The 23,823-nt window shown below is 46.5% G+C and overlaps 1 protein-coding gene across 1 annotated transcript; it reads left to right on the forward strand.

Annotated features, from left to right (window-relative positions):
* Nucleotides 1-1,147: 1,147 nt before the first annotated feature.
* Nucleotides 1,148-1,662, forward strand: LOC306786260 (protein C19orf12 homolog; the record flags this gene model as incomplete). The annotated part of the gene is made up of 2 exons (XM_079280975.1): nt 1,148-1,307; nt 1,397-1,662. The coding sequence occupies 2 exons, from the start codon at nt 1,148-1,150 to the stop codon at nt 1,660-1,662; spliced, it is 426 nt and encodes a 141-aa protein (XP_079137101.1).
* Nucleotides 1,663-23,823: the final 22,161 nt, after the last annotated feature.

The following is a 23,823-nucleotide window of genomic DNA, read 5'->3' on the forward strand; positions in this document are numbered from 1 at the left end:
CACTTTTAATGGAATATCTTACGTGTGACTTATTATCTCCAACTAATGGCCTATAGTGCCAGTAAGCTGTTGTGCTGAAACATGTTGGTTAGATGTCTTTAGGAGAAGCTGTACTGTTGTCTGAGGTGCAGGGGAATGTGTCACAGACTTTCAGATGTGAAATAACTAAATAACATTACAGTGGATGAGAGAGCTTTAGGGCTCTTAGTGTTTGGAGCCAGACAATTAAAAACTACGAAGTTGTATTTCCTAAACGTGTAAAAGGACAAAATATCTATGTTTTAAAGTATCACTTTTGTATCAGAAGGCACATTTGTGAGGCGTATAAGGACTTAAGTGTGAAATGTTTGCCTAAAGCAGAACAGCTGGAGGTTAGAGTGGGTGACGTCAGCCGCTCCGCTACTGCCCCCTTCTGGCCTGGACAGGATCCAACACTGATCCTCTTAACATTCATAACATAAAGTTAATTTTATGTCAAAATAAAATAAATACATGAACAACAATGTGACTACATCCTGTGTGGGTCACATTCTTCTAAAGATAAAAATATTAATTTCCCCAGATATTAGTTTACATCACCACAAACATGAATATAAAGCACATCACATGTATTTTACAGCATCCCAAAGATGCTTTCCAGGTCAGATCAGAGTTGAATCACTGAATCCATGGAAATATTACAATACATGTTTGATTCCTGTATTTAAAATGTTTTGAAAATTATCATCCCACAAATATGAGTTGCTGTCAAGTGCACCTTTAAAATGTTAAAGTGATATTCAGAGATTATTAAAGTAATTTAGGGTACTTGTAATTAGTTTAGCCTGAACACATTGGTCAATTGTTATTGGGGTGAATATGTCGAGATATGTTAAGTTATTATAATCTTCTGATAAATGAAGTATATTAAGGGGTGAAGGGGTCAGTTTGTGTTTTCTTCAGGATTTAGTTTGGTTCATTTAAAATGATCAAGATTAAATAATAGTTGCAATGTACCACCAGTAAACAACACTTGCTTCCCTTTTATAATGTATCACATCTACAAAACACGCACTACGGGCTTCATATCTGGTCACAGAATAGCAAGAAAGGGGCTACCTCACACAATCACCGAAGACTCCTGAAATGTATAAATCTGATCCACAGTATGTGCCATCGACTTGATGATGTCATGAAGCTGTGTTGTGAGTTATCTGCAAATCAGCAAATCCAGACCACAGTGAAAGGCTCAGGGAAGGGAGCAGCAGCAGCGGGCGGTCTGGCCTTCGCTGGAGGGTTAGTCGGGGGACCTCTTGGTATCGCAGTCGGTGAGTGGGAATAAATGCATGCAACAGTTTCTCCCACTCGTGTGTGTGCAATCATAATTCCACATGTTTGAAACCCTCTTAACATGTAGGCGGTGCTGTCGGAGGCCTTCTGGGCTGCTGGCTGACCAGTGGACAGTTCAAACCGCTGCCTCAGATCATAATGGAGCTCAGTCCTCAGCAGCAGCAGCAGCTTTATGGTAGTCTTCTGGCCGTGCTGGGAGACATTCAGTGGACAGATTTGGCTCAGCTAACTGCTCTAGTGATGGGCAACGCCACCCTGAAGCAGCAGCTGACGGCGACCCTTCTCGGGTACATCTCCAAGGAGCTCCAGGCGCAGGTGCACTACGTGGATTAGTGTCTGTGGAAGAACTGGGATACCCTAACGTAGGGGTGCACATGCTCAGAAGGTCTTTTGAAAATAATGTGAACTGTTTTATGACGCTGAAGAGACTCTTTATCAAATGTGAAATCACATGTTGTAAATTTGCACAGACGCCATCACAGTCTTGGTTCCAGGTTATACAGTTATTGTGAAAACAGCTGTATTGTTATGATGTGGGGTGTTTCGCGGACCCAAATGCAGACTCAGACAGCAGAGTTCTATTTCAAAACCAAGGTAGTTTATTTCTCTCAGTCAAGGGAAAAGACAGGTAATGGCCAAAGGCAATAGGAGGCGTCTCCACGCCTCCGCACGGTTCCAAGCCGGAAAGTGGCTAATCCTACACAGCGGCAGACGAAGCAGACAGGAAAACTGTCAAACGTCAAATACGGAGGCACGTCCTCGCGCTCCGCACGGATCCTAGCCGGGAGGTGGCAGGTCACATGTATACCTGGATTCATTTATTATTGGAAGTACACTCATCAGATGAAGGAATTATGTATTCATCAATGGCACTGTTAATCATATAAGAGACATAGTGGTTCTGTTTGTGATAACGGTTTTATACAAAATGTATAAAATACATTTGACACACCACATGAAACATCACACAGGGGAGGAACGATGGAGCTTTCATCCTATCTTTATCCAAGACCGTGTTCTTTCAATTTGAGAGCATCGCTCATTGAGTCCACGCTCAGATTTGGTACTGTCTTTAGCTTGTTCCGGTAGACGAATTGAGTTTTTATTTTCTAGTTAGTGTTGGTTTTCTAGAGGGGGCCGGGGACACGCTCACCTGGAAGAAAATGTTGTACATTTTAAAGTTAAATGCATCAGTCTGGTGCACTCTGAGACCAACATCAAGAACATGAACATAATTCAGGCTGAAAGTAACGCAGTTTAAACTGACAAATGCAGGAAGGACAGCTGGCAAGAAATCACTAACTGTGTCATTCTGTAAATTAACCCATTTATAATATCACTGCTTCATCTATAACGCGATAGATCTGACTATAATAACACGTGTATTCACGTTCATGTTTTACTTTGATGTATTCTTATTCTTTCAGCTGAGACCCAGCGATGTGAAACGGACTTTTGGGCAAATAAATAAAAATATATATAAATATAATTCTAAGCAGTAAGGAAGTTTCCTTCCATAACTTTTCTATTTACTCCAAAGTCTGTTTCGCACCACTGAGGCTACAGCTGAAAGAACAAGGCTAAAATATTGTCATACACGCCATGAAAACACATCTGCAACACATTCATTTACCATAATACACACATGTACTTATAGTCAGATCTATCCTGCTCTAAATGAAGCAGTGATGTCATGAATCTGTTAATTTACGATTTCACACATGCAGTCTGAGATTTATTGCCAGCTGTCTTTTTTTGCATTTGTCAGTTTAAACTGTGTGATTATGTAACATTCATTAATGGTCCACGTACCGAGCTCTGATTGGTCAGTGTGTATTTGAATAAAAGGAATTAAATCACACGTTGCTGAGGGAGCAGAGGGGCAGAAAACGATCAGAAGGCAATTCATTGGTGATATTTTGTCTTCAATACATAAATGTTGGAAAACAATCACTTGAGTCGTCTCGTTCCACGACCCACAACTGTTACATATGGACCAGATGGAAGGTAACTGAAGATGGAGTAATGATATACTATTTTATTAGTTTAAGGGCTTTTATTTGGTTACCCACCAAGTTGCAGCGAAACCGGATGTTCCTCGTAGAACCTGTCTCGATGGACTTTTATCTGTTCACCTTTTTTTTGGATGTTTTTCCTCTGACTCATCTCCCGAGTCAAAACCACACCCATTAATGCATTGCTGGTGAAATCCAGGGAACTGCCATTACATGTGAGGAGAACTGAGTTAGCACTATCACACTGGATTAGAATTCAGGGTGGACTTAACGGAAACACAGCAGCGACTGTCCTGTACAATGGTTGGGAGTACTCGACATTCTCTGGTAAAAGCTTTGGATGAGAAGTTAACAGGAATGTGAAACAGTTCAAATTTGATACCATACAACATAGTCCAGCATATTAGTAGCAACATTGCTCCATGGATATTTCCACAACCCAAGGTAAATCTGGAGATATTAGACAAGAGAAGAGAATGGACTGAGAGGAATGTAAACATCGGATACTTGGTTCAAGATTTACTGAATAAAAGATATTCTAATTCTGGAAATATCTTTACAGATGGATCTAAACGCTCAGATAACTGGTTATCAGTGTACACAGCCGAACTGACAGCAGTAATCATCAGTCTTCAGTGGGTGGAGGAGGTCAAACCAATGAAAGTACTTTTGTGTTCACATTCTGCAGCTGCAATACAAAGTATACAATCCGGTCAAACAGTACGAGAGGATCTTTTAACTGAAGTTTATACATCATTACTGAACTCACAACATTTAGGAATAGATGTACAGCTCTGTTGGGTACCGGCTCATGTTGGAATGGAGGGAAATGAGGTTGCAGATAAACTTGAGAAAAGAGCTTCAAACAAAAATGATATTTTAGAAATTTGTTTTGGGAGGTCAGAAGCAAAATCAGTAATACAGCACGGAATTATTACATCTTGGCAGGAAATTTGGAATAATGACAATAAGGATATAAATTACAACAAAATACAGACGTCAGTCAGATTGAGAAGTGATGGAAGTAAAAGTAGAAAAGAAGATGTTACTTTCAGATTGAGGTTCGGACATACAGGACTCAATGACACGTTATACACATCATGAAAAAGACAGAGTGGGATAAATGTGAGATATGCAACTGTAAAGAAACTGTTGAACATGTTGTTGAACATGATAGAGTGGAGGAAGTTCAGGGTGGAAAGAGAAAGACTGAAGAACAGAGTGGTAGATACAGGAAGGGAGTGGAGCATCAAAGGACTGTTAGAGACAGGGGCCAAACTAGTTCAGCTTAAAAGGGCTTAATTTAATATTTTGAATGGAACGGGTTCAATATCCAGAATATAACTTCTATATTTTTTATTTAGTTATTTAAATTATTTAAATTAATTTTATTTTAAATATTAAGTTTATTTTTCTTATTTTATTTAATTTATAAATAACACTGTTATTGTGTAATGATAACTGTCATAAAATCATGATGTTACACACTCCGGTCCAGTAGGTGGCGCCTTAAACGTTGGTTTGTAGTCCGCCATTAAAGTGAAAGAAGAAGAAGAAGAAGAAGAACGCGGAGAGGAGAGGAGAGGAAGAAGAAGAGGACTCATCTCAAAATGTCTAAACTAGAAATGCTGAGATCTTTAGTCAACCAGCGACTAACTGCGGCTGGTGAAGAGATATTTGGTCTGTTTGAAAGAACGATAGCAGAGTACGAGGAGGAACTCTCTCGTTCAAAAGAGGAGAATAAACGACAACGGGAGCTTCTGGACGCTGTTCTCAACCCGGAAGTCCGGATACAAAGAGCACGTGGGTTCACTTTATTTATTCTCTCAGTTCTCAAACACTGTTCATGCTCCGGCTGATAACTTCTAATGTAGTTTGGAGTGAGACTCTGTTGCAATTCGTCGGTTTCTTCTTCTCCTGATAATACCTGTAAACGTGTCGCTTTTCGGCGAAATAAACCGTTTTTAATCAAAATATGTCATCCACGTGAGTAGTCTACACCCGTAGTTTTTTTGTTGTGTGTGTGGGGGGGGTCAGCCGGTCAGCCGGTCAGCGTTTCTCAGATTGGAGTGAGACGAGGAGAAAAGGTGATGTTGTGATCGTCGCAATAAAACGTATTTGATGCGACGTGTCGAGTCTTGGCCAATCAGCGTTAAGATGTCTGCAGCGTCTTCATTTCCCTCCGTTACAGTTAAAGTTCCGTTACAGTTCAGACTTGTTGGGTTAAGTCAGTGGTTCTCAAACTTTTTCTGTCACGCCCCACTTTGGAGGAAGAAAAATGTTCATGCCCCACCGCCCCAACAAAATTGGCACAAAATGCTCCATGTTGAACTTTTATTGAAAGAACAACATTGTGTGACTCCATCTGTGCTTTTTCAAAAAATAGAATAAAGAAAATTGCAATCACTTTCAAGTAAACCAGATTGCTCCATCAGACAAAACCAAATACAATGTGCAATCGCTTTGTTAGAACAATGCAAATAAAGTTCTACATGTGCAAAAATAACTAATATTTGTCAAAAAATAGCTTATTGTCGCTGCAATTAACCTGTTTCGCACTGAATATATTTTTAAGATAATAACAATAAAGTGCAGCCTGTGCAAAACTAAATAAAATGAGTGCAGACTTGTGTGAGCCATATGCTCACATATATCGAGCATTTTATTTTAAATATGAGCTTTAAAATGTAGCATTCTAAAAGTAAAATAATCGCTGTAATAATAATAATACACTGTTGGTCACTGGCTGTGGTCATCACAGTGAACAGTGTCTGTCAGTGTGATGAGAGGGCATGGGAGCCCTTGTTGCTGTACTTTATCTCCTTGGAGCAGAGGCTGCATTTAACATACCCTGCCTTATCGATGTATTTAAAATACTGTGACATCCACTAACGTCCACTGCATGCGGAAATTTGTCGACGGTTAACACTCATCATTATCGCGATTTAGGAGGAAAAAACATAACGTGATGAAACATGAAGCCCCTCCGTGTTCCGGTTCAGTCCACGCGGTCACTCATTAACGTTAAACCGGAACACCGGCGGTTCTGGTTGCAGTTTTATTTGTTTAACTCAAAGTAGAATGAGGCGATTTCGTGGTGATAATAACTTGAAACATGAGGCCCAGATACTGATGAGATGATGAGGTCAAAGAGCTTCAGGAAGAGGATGTTGTGTGTGTAGCGCAGCTTGACGCAAGGCTGAGATGTGAGTGGAGCTGGGCCTGGATAAAGGTGGAGGTCTAAACAGACATGAAGAGAGAGCAGTACAGCTTCCTGCTGTCAGTGTTTTAAATGCTAAGGCAGGGTATGCTAACTGCAGCCTCTGCTCCAATGAGATGAAGTACAGCAACAAGGGCTCACGTGCTCTCATCACACTGCCAGACTCTGTTCACTGTAATGACCACAACAAGTGAACCTCCGGTCCCAACAGTCCCACGTGCAGTTGCTCCCAAAGGCCCTGAAGTAATGAGAGCGCGCGTTAAGGAGCCTGAACCTTCATGATTTCAATAATTGAACCGGATTGAATGCATATTAATTGTAAATAGAAGATGGGCCACAATTCGAACGGCTTTACAGTAGGAGTGGGAATCACCAGAGGTCCCGCGATACGATATTATGACGATACTGAGATATTATCACGATCCTGCGATATTCTGAGTATTGTGATGACATATTTTGCAATTTATTACTTTTTTCAACTTCAAATGATGTCCCCAAAGGAAAACTGTGTCAACATGTTGTATCCAATAAGATAAAGTTTTCAGTCTGTTCATCTCACTTCAATCATTTTTATTGCAGCAGAATAGGTGTCACGGGAGTTCACGGGTAGGACCCAAATGCAGACCACAGGAGACAAAGTCCAATGAAACAGGTTTATTTGGTAGACAAGTGGGTGGCTGGTGTGAGTCCCGTGGCTCGACACCGGGGGCTGGTAGCTCGACGGTGTGATGTCCCGTGGCTCGACACTGAAGAGTTGACAGATCGACGGTGTGATGTCCCGTGGCTCGACACCGGAGAGTTCGTAGATCGCCCAGTACTTTCCACCCGTAGCAGAGAGGAGAGAGATTAGCACAGGAAGATACCATGGGGTTTACTCACGACACGGCGGACGCTACCGAGGCAGAAGACAATACAGACTGACGCCCCAAGCCTGCAGGCCCAGGGCTTATATGCTGCCGGGTAACGAGCCAGATTGTCCGCAGCTGGCTTCCATCAGAGCGGTAGCAGTGGGAGGAGTCTGGAGGCAGGTCCGAGAAAACACCAAGCACATGGCATAACAAAACACACACAGGGGAATGACAGACACATGAGGAGAGGAGATTGGAGGGGAAACAGAGGTAACCACACAGTGGGTCAGACAGGGATCCTGACAGTACCCCCCCCCTCAACGGGAGCCTCCAGGCGGTCTGCCAGTCTTGTCCGGGTGCCGTCGATGAAAATCCCGAACGAGAGTGGGGTCGAGGATCCTAGACCGGGGCACCCATGAGCGTTCCTCAGGACCGTAACCCTCCCAGTCCACGAGGTATTGGAAACCCCGACCCCGAGGGCGAACATCCAACAGTCTGTTGACCGTATGCGCTGGACCTCCGTCGATGAGTCGGGCGGGTGGTGGGGGTCTGGCCGGAGGGCACAGGGCACAGGTGGACACCGGTTTGATCAGCGACACGTGGAACGTCGGGTGGATCCTCATGGATGAGGGAAGCTTCAGACGAACTGCGGACGGGTTGATAATTGCCTGGACCGCAAACGGACCGATGAACCGGGGAGACAACTTCCGGGATTCGGTCCGTAATGGGATGTCCCTGGCGGAGAGCCACACCATTTGACCGACTTGGTAATGTGGAGCAGGGATGCGGCGGCGATCCGCAAAACGCTTATTCTGTTCCGCCGTGCGGAGAAGGGCGGCCCGGGTCTCCCTCCACACCTTCCTACAGCGACGAAGGTGGCGCTGCACTGAGGGAACAGCTATCTCCACCTCCTGGGCGGGGAACAGAGGTGGCTGGTAACCCAGGGAGGCCTCGAATGGAGTGTGGCCCGTAGCCGATGATGTATGGGAGTTGTGGGCATATTCCACCCAAGGCAGGTGAGTACTCCAGCTGGAGGGATTCGATGCTGCCACGCAGCGGAGGGAGGCCTCGAGCTCCTGATTAAGCCTCTCCGTCTGCCCGTTGGACTGGGGGTGGAACCCCGAGGACAGACTGATGGTTGCGCCGAGGGCCCGGCCGAAGGCTCTCCAGACCTGGGATACGAACTGCGGGCCTCGGTCCGACACAATGTCCACCGGGATCCCATGCAGACGGAACACCTGGCTGACCATGATATCCGCCGCCTCCTGAGCTGAGGGAAGCTTGGGCAGAGCGAGGAAGTGAGCCGCCTTGGAGAAGCGGTCAACCACCGTAACGATGACCGTGTTTCCATGAGAGGGTGGCAGGCCCGTGACGAAGTCCAGGGCGATATGGGACCAGGGACGATGAGGCGCCGGGAGGGGTTGCAGCAAGCCGGCGGGAGGTCGGTGTGACGCCTTATTGCGGGCACAGGTTGAGCAGGCGAGGACAAAGGCTCTAGTATCGGCCTCCAGCGATGTCCACCAAAAGGTTCTCCGAAGCAGATCAATGGTGCGTCTGACGCCAGGGTGACAGGAGAACCGAGAGGTGTGCGCCCACTGGAGCACTTGGGAGCGTGCGGACAGGGGAACAAAGAGGCGGCCGGGAGGCCCGCCTCCGGGATCTGGCTGGGTTCGGAGAGCGTCCTGCACCACTGATTCGATCTCCCAGGTGAGAGCGGCTGCCACACAGGTTGTAGGGAGGATGGTCCCAGGACTGGAGGAGCGACCCTCGGGAGAGAACTGGCGAGAGAGAGCATCAGGCTTGGTATTCTTGTGGCCTGGGCGGTAGGAGATGGTGAAGTCAAACCGTCCGAAGAATAATGACCACCGAGCCTGGCGAGAGTTTAACCGCTTGGCCGTCCGAATGTACTCGAGGTTCCTATGGTCTGTCCAGACCACGAACGGATGAACAGCCCCCTCTAGCCAGTGTCTCCACTCCTCGAGAGCCAGCTTAATTGCCAGCAGTTCCCGGTTTCCCACATCGTAGTTCCTCTCTGCTGGGTTCAACCGGCGGGAATAGTAGGCGCAAGGGCGCAACTTCGAGTCCGAGTCCGACTGTTGAGACAGGATGGCCCCCACACCTGTGTCAGAGGCGTCCACCTCAACAACGAACTGACGGGTGTCGTCGGGCTGAATCAGGATGGGGGCGGAGGAGAACCGTTCCTTGAGGAGCTTGAATGCCCGACCGGCCTCCGATGTCCATACAAATATGGTCTTGGAAGAGGTGAGCCCAGTGAGCGGGGCTGCGAGGTTACTGTAGTTCCTGATGAATCGACGGTAGAAGTTGGCAAACCCCAGAAACTGTTGGAGCTGTTTCCGGGAGGAGGGAGTCGGCCACTCAGTTACCGCCTTGACCTTTTCTGGATCCGTTCTTACTTGACCCCTCTCAATGATGAATCCCAGGAACTGAACTGAGGTCACATGGAACTCACATTTCTCCGCCTTCACAAACAGTTTGTTCTCCAGTAGGCGCTGGAGGACCAACCGAACGTGGCGCTGATGCTCCAGAAGGTCCGCAGAGTAGATGAGGATATCATCGATGTACACGAACACAAAACGGTTCAGGAAGTCCCGGAGTACGTCGTTTACCAACGCCTGGAAAACTGCTGGGGCATTGGATAGTCCAAACGGCATGACCAAGTACTCGAAGTGACCGAGGGGGGTGTTGAACCCCGTCTTCCACTCATCTCCTGCTCGGATCCGCACCAGGTGGTATGCATTGCGAAGGTCGAGCTTGGTGAAGATTGTGGCTCCAGACAAGGGTTCAAACGCAGAATTAATCAGTGGCAGAGGGTACTTGTTCCGGGTAGTGATGCTGTTCAGACCCCGATAGTCGATGCAGGGCCGGAGGCTCTTATCCTTCTTAGAGACAAAGAAGAATCCAGCTCCGAGTGGTGATGAGGACGGGCGGATGATTCCAGCCCTCAACGACTGTGAGATGTATTCCTCCATGGATGCCTTCTCCGGCCTAGACAGGTTATATAACCGACTGGAAGGAAGCGGAGCGCCCGGGTGGAGGTCAATAGCGCAGTCGTAGGGACGGTGAGGCGGTAAGGAGAGGGCCCGGCTCTTGCTAAACACTTCCCCGATGTCATGGTAGGCGGTGGGCACGGAGGCGAGATCTGGCAAAGGCTCGTGATAGTCCTGGGGAGGTCCTCCAGGGGGTTGCGCCGATCTTAGGCAGTTAGCATGACAGTCGGGGCTCCATGCGGCAATCCTCCCTGCCGCCCAGTCAATCCGAGGGTTATGGGTGGTGAGCCAAGGGTGGCCCAGAACTAGGGGGTTCTGCGGAGAAGGAAAAACGTAAAACTGAAGTCTCTCTCTGTGATTACCGGACAGGATGAGCTGCAGCGGCTGGGTCCGGTGAGTGACTCGGGCTAGGAAGCTGCCGTCTAGGGCATTGACCACTAGCGGACGCTCTAGTCTCTCCAAGGGAATCTGGACTCTGGCGATAAACTCCGTGTCCATGAAATTCTGTTCTGCTCCAGAGTCCACCAGAGCCGAGAGAGAGAGAGAGCGAGAGTGCAGCGAGAGAGATGCCGGCAACAACAGTCTTGGTAGGGAGTCTCGAGAAGGCTCGGGTCCGCTCACCAGTATCCCAACCTTTACTGGCGAGCGCCCCCGTTTGACCGAACCGGACAGGAGGAAAGGGAATGTCCCAGGCGGCCACAGTACAGGCACTCGCCTGCTCTGATCCGCCTATCTCTCTCCCGTGGCGAAAGGTGGGCACGCCCGAGCTGCATAGGCTCCTCCTCCGGCGTGGAAAAGGGGACCGAATCCCAAGCCTGAGGCCCTCTCCGCTCCTCCGGATAGGCTGACGCCGGAGCACGCAGGCGGAAGCTGGAAGAGGGCGATGTCACGGGTGATGCCCCTAGGGACCTGTAGTTCCTCTCACGTCGCCTCTGCCGCATCCGATTATCCAGCCCGATCGAGAGCTTAATCAGCTCCTCCAACGAACCGGCCTTATTACAGGTTGCCAGTTCATCCTTCATGGCTTCGGATAGTCCGTGAAGGAAAACTCCCCTGAGCGCCGTCTCTCCCCACCCGGACTCGGCGGCGAGAATGCGGAAGTCCACTGCGTGTTCTGCTACACTCGCCTGACCCTGTCGCAAGCGGAGGAGGCGTTGAGCTGCATCCTCGGAGTCCACTGGGTGGTCGAAAACCCTCCTCAGATCCTCCACAAAGTCGACATAATCCACAAGATTAGGCTGGTCGATGCTCAGTGTGTTCGTGGCCCAGTCCAAAGCCCTTCCCCGCAGTAAGCCGACCACGTAAGAAACCCTGGACCTGTCTGAGGCGAAAATCTGGGGCTGTCGGTCAAACACCTGCCTGCATTGAAACAGGAAGCCCCGGCATCTCCCCAGCGTTCCGTCATAGGGCTCCGGAGGTGGCACGGGGGACTCCCGAACCGGCGGGGCGAGGCCTGGAGAGGGGAGTGCAGGTGATGGGTCCGGGGCTGGAGCCGGCTGAAGCTGGCCTGTCCGAACCAGTCCCTGCAAGATGCGGCCAACCTCAGAGACCTCACCTGCCATGGATTGCAGGGCTTGACGCATCTCCATGAGCATCTGCTGGTGTGCCTCCAGCTGCGTGCTATGTCCGGCCAGCGTAGCTGCTCCTGTGGTCGCTGCGTCCATTTTATGGTCAGTCTGTTCTGTCACGGGAGTTCACGGGTAGGACCCAAATGCAGACCACAGGAGACAAAGTCCAATGAAACAGGTTTATTTGGTAGACAAGTGGGTGGCTGGTGTGAGTCCCGTGGCTCGACACCGGGGGCTGGTAGCTCGACGGTGTGATGTCCCGTGGCTCGACACTGAAGAGTTGACAGATCGACGGTGTGATGTCCCGTGGCTCGACACCGGAGAGTTCGTAGATCGCCCAGTACTTTCCACCCGTAGCAGAGAGGAGAGAGATTAGCACAGGAAGATACCATGGGGTTTACTCACGACACGGCGGACGCTACCGAGGCAGAAGACAATACAGACTGACGCCCCAAGCCTGCAGGCCCAGGGCTTATATGCTGCCGGGTAACGAGCCAGATTGTCCGCAGCTGGCTTCCATCAGAGCGGTAGCAGTGGGAGGAGTCTGGAGGCAGGTCCGAGAAAACACCAAGCACATGGCATAACAAAACACACACAGGGGAATGACAGACACATGAGGAGAGGAGATTGGAGGGGAAACAGAGGTAACCACACAGTGGGTCAGACAGGGATCCTGACAATAGGATTGTCAAGCAGACAGACTGACCAACAATGTCATAAATGTTGCATGACCCTGACAACCTGAACTGTTTGTGTTACTACATAGTCCAACTTAACTAAATGCAAATGTGTGGACTCAGTATATGAACTATAACTTATATAAGAGTTATATAACTCAGTATAACTTGCGATGCATGGACGTTGAGGGCAGAGACAGTTATGCGCTGCACTCTCCCCTTGAGCCTGCTACTGTTGGCAGATTTAACCCCGTTGTGAGGCCTGGGCCCCGTTCCTCGTACGTGGTTCAGCAAAGTCGATCAAATCTCCTATTAGCCAGCCTAAATTAACGAGATGATCGATATTAGGCTATGTCGGTTTCTCCAAAGCTGATCCGCTCTCAAACTGTCTCGTTAATTCGACCCAGACGATCAGGATCAGGATAATTGCGCGTTCCCGTCCTACTTCAAAAGGGGGAAGCGTCGATCACCAAAACCATGATTTTCTAACAGTACAATGGCAAATAAACTCAAAGAAAGAGCCTTTTTTTCTCCGCTGACGAGCAGGAGATGAACATGAACGCATATGAGGAATTCAAGACCTTAATCACGGCAAAATCTAACACCGCCACCGCTGCGAGGGCTAGACAAGAAGCACGGCAAAAGATCGCAGACAAGTTAAATGTGTAAGTGTTGGGAAAATGTATCGGCTAATTTTAAGTGCCTAATCACCCCAATCAATCAGATGATATGTCTTTAAATGTGCCTGCTGGCAATAGTCTGAATGAAATGCATCATCGAATGAGATCTATAACGAAAATAATTATCTCAACTCTTTCAGAATAAGTAGATAAAACAAGCCCAAAGAGTATCTAATTGATACGAATTAATATGAGGATATATGTACTGTATGCACGTATGTATCATGTAGCCTACTATATATGTGTATATACCTGTCTGTGTAGATTACCATATAGAACTAGGAGTTTGAATGTGTGTGTGTGAATCTGTGTATGGGCGGATCAATATGTATGTCATATTATTCATAATCAGAAATTCAATCAATTGAAGCAGTGAAAATAAATAGTGTGTGATTCTCTCTCTTCTTATCATGAGTCCACCTTAATCATGTTCTGCAATAATGATATGCTGGTGTACTTATAACACTGTCCTATAATTATGAGTGCTTTAACCCCCATGTATGCAACCAGCCATCAAGAGGACATGGGCGCAAGTACAAACGAAGTACAAACACATTATTCAGAATGGTGAGTCAACACAATATGTGCCATGGTAATGTATTGAACACATACGTTTATTAAGCGCCAAATAAACTTTGCGCACGGCATGCAGCGGCTTTCCCGATGTTCTCCGCATCGCCGACACTGTACAACAATGTACCACTCGCAAAAAAGCTCAAGGCTGCATCCAGTCTGTGAGACAGTCAGTGCTCGGCAGCGGCGTGTGGTGTTCAATGTATGGCTCGAGAAGGTCTTGTAAATTAATGATTTCTTGTCGGCAGAATCGATAGCGCTCGTATAGGAAGTCATCATGATGTGATAACGGATCTTGGCGATGTGGAAGAACTCTCGCCCTATAAAACGCGAATCTAACTAATATCCATATCCTCCTTCATCAGTGGATCTCTGAGGAAGGAAGCTGGACATTAATGCAATAGAGGCTTCTTAGTTTGCTCAGCTGGTTTTAAGGATCACCGTGTGTCTCACTTTACATGCATTTCCGGAACTCCCGTATATCCCCCAGTATATGCGCAAGCGCATTAGACTACTGTATATGACAGGAGCTGCCATTTTTTCCGGGGGAGTGACCAGCTTATCCAGCTACCCTCACTTAGCCTGCGCTGGAGCAGGTTCAAGCTCATGGATGTGTTGCCATGGTGATTTTGCCGAACTTGCTTCGTGGAACCGAAAAGCCTGATCTACGTCATCTTATCCTGAAAAGTATCCGGCTAACTAAGTTAGCCACGTACGGGGAACGGGGCCCAGATGTCTATCTTTGGTTTGACCAACTTCCTACCAATCACGCTGACCCAGGACCTTTGCTGACCTCACCAGAAAATAACTCAGCACCATCTAGTGGACTGAAAAAGTAATTGATTTGATTTTTCTAAAAAAATAAGATTTTTTTTATTTTTTTATAGTTTATATAATAAAAGATCGATACTAGGCATCCATGTATCGATACAATATCGCCACGCAAAATATCGCGATACTATGCTGTATCGATTTTTTTTTTCCCACCCCTACTTTACAGTAACAGTGGAAGTTAATATGAAGCCATACAGTAACGGGGTTAAATGAAAGCGAATCACTTCATTTTGTGTAGGCGATGGTTCTCGCTACTGTAGAAATATGACAACAGTATTTACAGGCATTAAATGTGCACCGGTAAGTATTGTGAGGAATTTAAGTTTGAAAGCGCTCCTAGCGATGGATATTATGTGTTACAATATGTTTACTTGTAGAGGGTTTAAACTAAAGGGAGAGTTACTGAATTTGTTGTGCATTGTGAGAGAAACCAGAGAATTTATGACACCGCCATGAAGTCGGAGAGAGGGGGATGTTGCTGACGAGTTTCTGAGCACAGCCTTCAAGAAGGGGGGTGAATTGGTCAAGGAAGTGGCCGACTGAAGTCCGACGGGTTCAGCCAATCACTGAGCTGATCGATGGGCTTATGCTGCGTTCACACCGGTCGCGTTTATTTTTTGACGCGCGTCGAGATTACATCCAAAGTCTATGCACAGACGCGATGAGACTGGCGCACCGCGATTTTGCGATGGCGCGTTGGACGCGTTATTGCAGTGCGGTGGACGCGTTCGACGCCGCAAAATCGCCAACGCGCGAGTTGAAATTTTTACGTCTACGTGACGCTATTGAGTGCTACGATGTTAGCATAGCCTAGCACCGATCCATCAGAGCGCCATTGAGAAGACAAGTAGCCTACAAATCGGTATCATTACGTAGTTATTTCTGAGTCCCTTTTTGTCGGAGAAGACAAGTACAAATCGGCATCATTACGTAGTTATTTCGGAGTCCCTTTTTGTCGGTTTATTGCCGTTGAATCACAGCCAAATCAGTTTATTTTGTGTTCCTACAGCTGTAGTAAACAGCGACCGGTGGCTTGCTAGACAGTGAATACAGCTCGATACAATCCACGGAGATCCTCTGAACAATATTATGAACCAGACATGACGGCGTTTGGCATTCCGACGTTTGAGGGACTTCCACAACACGTACAAAGCAGCAATTGTCCTTATTCCTTTCATGGTTGATAGCGGAAAGAAATGACGGCCAGGTGAACGGCTTCCAGGCTTCCAGGACGATAAACCACGCCCCCTCTCCGGCACGGAGCGATTTTGCGGCGTTTGGTGTGAACACGACCGGCGGTGCGTTGGACGTGTTTTTGCGGTGCGTTGGACGCGATTTTGCAGTGCGTCAAAAAATCAATGCGACCGGTGTGAACGCAGCATAAGGCAGTGGTTCTCAAACTTTTTCTGTCGCGCTCCACTTTGGAGGAAGAAAAATGTTCATGCCCCAACAAAATTGTAACAAAATGGTCTTTGTTGAACATTTATTGTAATAACAACATTTTGTGACTCCTCCATCTGCTTTTTCAAATAATAGAACAAAGAAAATTGCAATCACTTAAGTAAACCAGATTGCTCCATCATACAAAAACAAATAAAATGTGCAATCACTTTGTTAGAACAATGCAAATGAAGTTATATCTGTGCAAAAAAGAACTACAATTTGGCAAAAAATAGCTTATTGCAAATTGGCTGCAATTAAACCGTTTTGCACTAAACATCTTTTCAAGATAACAAAGTGCAACTTGTGAAAAACTAAACAAAACAAGTTTCATACTGTCTGCAGCTAGTTTTCAGACATAAAACACAGACTGGTCTCTCCTCATCTCCTGTAATACCACCGCGCCTTTTGATTTAAACTTCAACCAGCTGATTCGGCCCTGCTTAATGATGGAAATAATGTTGCACGGTTTACGATACTAAAAAGGTACCGCGGTACCAGTACGTTAAAAACGATACGATTCTGCATATTTTTAGTATCGATACTTCATTAAAATAGCACGCGATCAGAGCGCACTCGCAGCTCCGCTCCCTGTCATGCTGCCTGCAGGAATTGACTGCAAGGGGGCGGGCTGCCCAGCGCGCTCACACAGCAGCAGGCAGCGCGCGCACTCACAGCGAGTGATCACAGGGGAGACATGGCGAGTGCAGGAGCTTTTCCCGACCGTCCTCTGCTTGCTGAAAAACAAGATGCCAGAAGTAGCTTCTGGAAATACTTTGGCTACATTGCAGATAGTGAAGGAAAGCCCACTGACCTACAGAGACCCGTTTGCAAAAAGTGTTTGAAAGCCACACAAACAAAGGGAGCCAACACGTCTAACATGTAACATTCTGCTGTAGGCTAATAGTAATATTTGTTAAGTGTTCAAAAATCTGGGCAGGAACAAGCTGGTAAAAAAGGGAACCGTACAGATGTTTTATTTATTACTATTATAGATAACTATACCAGTATCGTATTTCTTATTTGTGGGATTGTATCGAATTCTGGTATCGTATCGGTATCGTGATACTTATGGCAGGTATCGTATCGAAGTCATAATTTTGGTATCGTGACAACCCTAGATGGAAGAAAGAGCATGGGGGGGGGGGGGCTCTGGAACAAGGACGGGGGCTTTTTCTTTTACCTTTTGTTTGAGAAATTCTGAACACAACAGTATTATGTGTGTGTGTGTTAATTTGCAATAGTGTTGTGTAGCAACCTGCAGGAACAGCACCTTCCCCATCCCTGAGACTCCAGGACTCCCACACACAATGTGGCCCAACCCTGGCTTGTGTGTGGGTGAAGATAATGCGTCCCTGTGCTGGACACGATCAAATAAAGTGTAAAGATACAGGGCTCACAAAACACTGAGAGGAGAGATGCGTATACGGAGCCCTGACTTTGTGTCTGTTGCTAGGGCTACTTAATCAATTCTTGTGTTTTGTGAAACCATAGATCTATGTTTTTGATGTTTGACTCAATACATTGTTAATTCTTGTATTATCTGGTTCTGTTGATACTCTGGAAGTGTATGTCCAGGAGACTATTTGCTCAATTCTAAAATGTCTTTGTAACGACTCTGTGTGTGTTTACTGTTTTCCTGCAGACATCCAGCAGCTGTTGTTGGTTAAAGAAGAGGTTCCCTCTGAGCAGCAGGAGTGGAGCTCCAGTCTGGACCAGGAGGACCCAGAGCCCCCACATATTAAAGAAGAACAGGAGGACCCAGAGCCCCCACATATTAAAGAAGAACAGGAGGACCCAGAGCCCCCACATATTAAAGAAGAACAGGAGGACCCAGAGCCCCCACATATTAAAGAAGAACAGGAGGAACTCTGCACCAGTCAGGAAGGAGAGCAGCTTCAAGTTCTGGAGGAGGCTGATGTCAAGTTCTCATTCACTCCTGTGAAGAGTGAAGATGAAGAAGAGGAAGCTCAGTCCTCACAGCTTCATCAAAGACAAACTAAACAGATGGGAACAGAAGTTGATGGAAAGGACTGTGGAGGACCAGAACCAGACAGGAACTTGGATCCAGATAGACATCCAGAACCAGATACTGATGAGAAGACTGGAGAATCTTCTGACACTGATGAGGGTGGTGATTGGAAGAAGACCAGAGAACCTCAGTCAGGTTTAAACTATGTGAAACCTGATGAAGTCCGTGTCAGTGATTCAAGATGTAGCGCTGGTGAGAAACGTTTTAGATGCTCTGAGTGTGAGAAAACATTTGGCAAGAGACCCAATCTGAAGAGACACATGATAACCCACACAGGAGAAAAACCTTTCAGCTGCTCAGTCTGTAAGAAATCTTTTAACCAGCGTCCAAATTTACATATACACATGAGAACCCACACAGGAGAAAATCCTTTCAGCTGCTCAGTCTGTAAGAAATCTTTTAACCACCGTTCAAATTTACAGAGCCACATGAGAACCCACACAGGAGAAAAACCTTTCAGCTGCTCAGTCTGTAAGAAATCTTTTAACGTTCGTTCAACTTTACAGAAGCACATGAGAACCCACACAGGAGAAAAACCTTTCAGCTGCTCAGTCTGTAAGAAATCTTTTAACGTTCGTTCAACTTTACAGAAGCACATGAGAACCCACACAGGAGAAAAACCTTTCAGCTGCTCAGTCTGTAAGAAATCTTTTAACGTTCGTTCAACTTTACAGAAGCACATGAGAACCCACACAGGAGAAAAACCTTTCAGCTGCTCAGTCTGTCAGAAATCTTTTGGCGTTCGTTCAACTTTACAGACACACATGAGAACCCACACAGGAGAAAAACCTTTCAGCTGCTCAGTCTGTAAGAAATCTTTTAACAGTCGTTCACATTTACAGACACACATGAGAACCCACACAGGAGAAAAACCTTTCAGCTGCTCAGTCTGTAAGAAATCTTTTAGCGTTTGTTCATATTTACAGAGACACATGAGAACCCACACAGGAGAAAAACCTTTCAGCTGCTCAGTCTGTAAGAAATCTTTTAACCGTCGTTCACATTTACAGACACACATGAGAATCCACACAGGAGAAAAACCTTTCAGCTGCTCAGTCTGTAAGAAATCTTTTAGCGTTCCTTCATATTTACAGAGACACATGAGAACCCACACAGGAGAAAAACCTTTCAGCTGATCAGTTTGCTGTCATAGATTTGTGCGCAACAGAGAGCTAAAGGCACACATGAAAACCCACACAGGAGACAATCCCCTTTAGCTGTTCTGGTTGCAGTAAAGTTTCCGTTTGTGGTAAAAGCTTTCAGCACGAGTCACCTCTGAAGTTACACATGATTAACCGCGGTTCAACTCCACTGATTTCAATGTTTCAATACAAAAAGTTATGCACTGAATGAGCGCCAACTGTACAGTTTGAAATAGTTTTGATGATTATATTGATGATTGATTTGATGGCAGCGTTGGAAATACACGAGGGCAAAGGGCAAAACTGCCCCTAAGAAATATCATTTTGCCCCTGATATCACTAGGACAGGGGCAAAAAATGCCCCCGAACTTTCTAAATGAATAAAAAAAATGGAGCACTTCTTAATCAGACCTGCGACTGCGGTCAACTTAGCAGACGCTTAAATTTTAGTGCACCTATATCCTGAAATTCACGGTAAACTCATTCAAACGGCGCAGATCGGGAGCGAGCGAAGGACTTTGAAAGTTAACGGAAAGATTAACATGAGACAACATCCGATTTCTTCCGACGAACATCCGGTTTTCAGAATAAGATGCCAACAAAGTGTACATATTGCATAATGGAAATTAGATTCAATGAATTATATTCACATTAAGTATAAAACATGCTACCTGCATCTCGTGAGTTAAAGGTAAAATACACCTAAATTGTGCGTAAAGTGTCTTTATTCTTTGATTTGAGGGTTGCTGGAAATGAATAAAACCTGACTGACAGTCAATTGAGATATTTTACGAAGTAAAAACTGAACTGAATTTGTACCTTCAAATGGCACATTTCTTTTAATTTTTAAGGTGCTATAAAAATGGTTTTCTCAAATTCCACACAATGACTAATATATAAGTTCAGGACAAAAATGGGTAATATCACAATATTTGAGGTGCTACAAAAATATTTTTTCTCAATAATTCCATACAATGACTGATTTATATGTAATCAAGGCATCGTTGACGTAATAATTGTTAATAGTTGTTAAACATTTAATAATAACAATAAATAACCACAAAGAAATAAGAATGAAATTGAATATGATTGTCTGATTTATGTTTGTTTTTTGTTTGTAGATTTCCTACCCTGTTTGATGGTAATGTAGGTTTAAGACGATGGTTTTACCTGCATCTGTGCACAGTATATTGTATTTAAATGATTTCATCAATAAAAAGAAAAAGGTTTGTGTATTTCACTGGTTCATAGTTGTACATAGCACACTTTGTTCGTCAGGATTAAATCCATCAGTGACTGGAGTGTGACTCAATAGTTCTTTATCTTACTTGGCAGTTTGCACTCTTTGCTGCTGCCATTACTGGTATACAATTGTCATCTCGTCTGACACAAACTCATAAAAAGGTCCTTAGAAAAAGCAATCTACACATTCTTTGGAGTCACAAACCAACAACATCCTGATCTCGATCTATAGTTCCTTCCAGTTGATTAACAGGCCGACACATTCCTGAATGTGTTCACAACTTGTCGATACTTTTTTAGATTGCCGGTGGCTTTTCTTGATCGTACCATCATCTTATCCTAATCATTGTGCTCCCCAGGCCTCTTGTTGGTCATGTGTATGAGCACTTTTACTAGCTCAACTTTAGGTCACCATGAAACAGGCCCCACCTTTGACTTTATCACACAGCTCCAACACAATATAACAGGATTGGTGCGGCAGCAAAGGGGTTGGACCTGATCACACCCGGCCCTCATTCCTTTGCTTCCACTTTCTGTGAAGCACTCTTTAACTTTTTGTGTCACATAATGCTGTTTGGAAAATACTAAAAATAGTGCGGAATGAAAGAAATCCATGGAGATTAAAACAAAAAATAAAATGTCAGTGAATCAAAAGACATCAAGCTAAGTGATGCAGATCAATCAAAGAAAAACAACTCACTCTTTTCCAAGGGAAAAGACAATAGCTCAATCATAGAGTTGGAAATATGTCTTTAACAGTAAATGCACACGTTTTATGTCACTCTCACATGGAGCCATCTAAAAAATACATGTTACAGGGAGGAACTGAGACAGAGCTCCAGTATTTATCCCACTATGACTACGTCCTCAGTGAACTCATAGAAGGGAACCTCTAGGTTTAGAGGAGCAGGTCCCTTTCTTATCCTTCCTGAAGCATCGTAGTGGGAGCCATGGCACGGACAGTAGTAGCCTCCGAAGTATCCGGCGTTGGCGATGGGCACACAACCCAGATGGGTGCACACACCGAGGACGATGACCCAGCGGGGGTTAATCACTGTCCTTGTCATGCTGGGGGTCACGGAGCTCCGCCAGATTCACACCCTCCTCTGCTGCGATTTCCTTCTCTGTGCGGCGATGGACAAACAGGGGCTTTCCTCTCCACTTGAAGGTCATGTTTTTGCCTTCAGGGATGTCAGGGAGCTTGATCTCAATCTGCGATAAGGCCAGGACATCTGCTGATGCGCTCATTGAGGAGACAAACTGGGTGACCACCGTCTTGGCAGCATACACACCAACCACAGCGGTCGCTCCAGTGACGAGGTAAGAGAAGGACCTTCTCGCCTCGCTGCTCTCCTGGGAGGACTTGTTTGGGTCTGTGACCTCGGGGCGACGGTAGTCTGTAAAGTCAGGAATTTTGACAGACCGCTGCAACAACAGAACAGGTAGGTATATGGCACAACTAGGGAGCAGTACACCTCCCTTGATCGCCGAGCCACCAGTGTCAGGCGTCAGCGTCAGTCACAACGCACAACACGCCCAGACAAGCCCAGACAAGTTTGCATGGGCAAACTATGGCCAGTCACTCGCACCAGCCCCTCTAGAGGGCTGGTTCGTATTGCACCCCCTCCTTACTCTCTCTGCATCAGGGATATCTCACCATGCAGCCTCTTTTCCCCAATCTGCACTTCCAACCCACGCACATGCATCCCAGCATATTTTCCTCTTCCCTCGCTCCTGCCTTTCCGTTCAAGACAACACAGGCTGGCGATCACCGGTAACCACATGGACCTCGCCCAATTATCGAGCCATCCACACGCAATCCCCACATCTCCTGGGAATTGCTAACCAAGCTCGGCCGCTGCACTCAAACAGACACTCCCAACCTGCGCAGACATCACCAGGCTCTACCTAATTCCCAGCCTGGACTACTCCACAAAGTACATAAGAATCGATCACGCCACGTTCCCCATCCGCCTCGCAGGCGAAGATGCCGGTCACCTAAGGCAGACATCACCAGCACCTCCAAAGTACTTACCACCGAACCCGACTACCGGTACCTTTTCGTTTTCCTTCGGAAGGCCGCACATCCATCCTCCCGACACAGTCGACAATCACCTCAAATGCCGCAAGACCAACCAATATGGTCCACCTCAACCCATCTACCATTTCCGACCAGACTCGTACTCAAGTCCGTACGAACCCATCCGCGACTGCTTAAGCTCAAGTTCAGCCAAAATAATGTGAACTGTTTTATGACGCTGAAGAGACTTTATCAAATGTGAAATCACATATTGTAAATTTGCACAGACGCCATCACAGTCTTGGTTCCAGGTTATACAGTAATTGTGAAAACAGCTGTATTGTTATGATGTGGGGTGTTTCACGGACCGAAATGCAGACTCAGACAGCAGAGTTCGATTTCAAAACCAAGGTAGTTTATTTCTCTCAGTCAAGGGAAAAGACAGGTAATGGCCAAAGTCAATAGGAGGCGTCTCCACGCAGTTCCAAGCCGGAAAGTGGCTCATCCTACACAGCGGCAGACGAAGCAGACAGGAAAACTGTCAAACGTCAAATACGGATCCTAGCCGGGAGGTGGCAGGTCCGCGTCCGCGGCTGACAGGCAGGCTGGATCGTCTGTGTGACACCCGAGGCTCGACACAGGATGGCAGGCCAGTTGAAAAAACAAAGCGGATCGTCAGTAACGGATCTTCAGAGAGTGACCAAACAGGCTACTCACAGGTCGGAATACCAGGTAGGTAAACGGACGGACTGACAACTGGGATGAGAGTGACAGGAGTATTTATGTCAGCTGGAGGTGATCACAGGAGATGAGGCACAGCTGTGCCTATGGAGAGAGGCGTGGCAGTGGGCGGGACTCGTAGGAGGACACTACTGAGGGAAATACAGCAGAGTTTGACATAAATCCTCACAGTACCCCCCCCCCCCCCCTCAACAGGAACCCAGCATCATTCCTCCACACCATACCCCACCCAATCAACGAGGTATTGGTAACCCCAACCTCGTCGGCGGACATCCAGGAGACGGTCGACTGTGTAAACCGGACCGCCTTCGATGAGTCGGGTGGGTGGAGCGGGTTCGGCCGGAGGGTTCAGAGGACTGGAGTGAACGGGTTTGAGAAGAGACACATGGAAAACAGGGTGGATCCTCATGGATTGCGGGAGCTTGAGCTTGACCGTGACCGGGTTGATAACGGA

Source organism: Melanostigma gelatinosum (genome assembly GCF_949748355.1).
Source record: "Melanostigma gelatinosum genome assembly, chromosome: 1".
NCBI lineage: Eukaryota > Metazoa > Chordata > Actinopteri > Perciformes > Zoarcidae > Melanostigma > Melanostigma gelatinosum.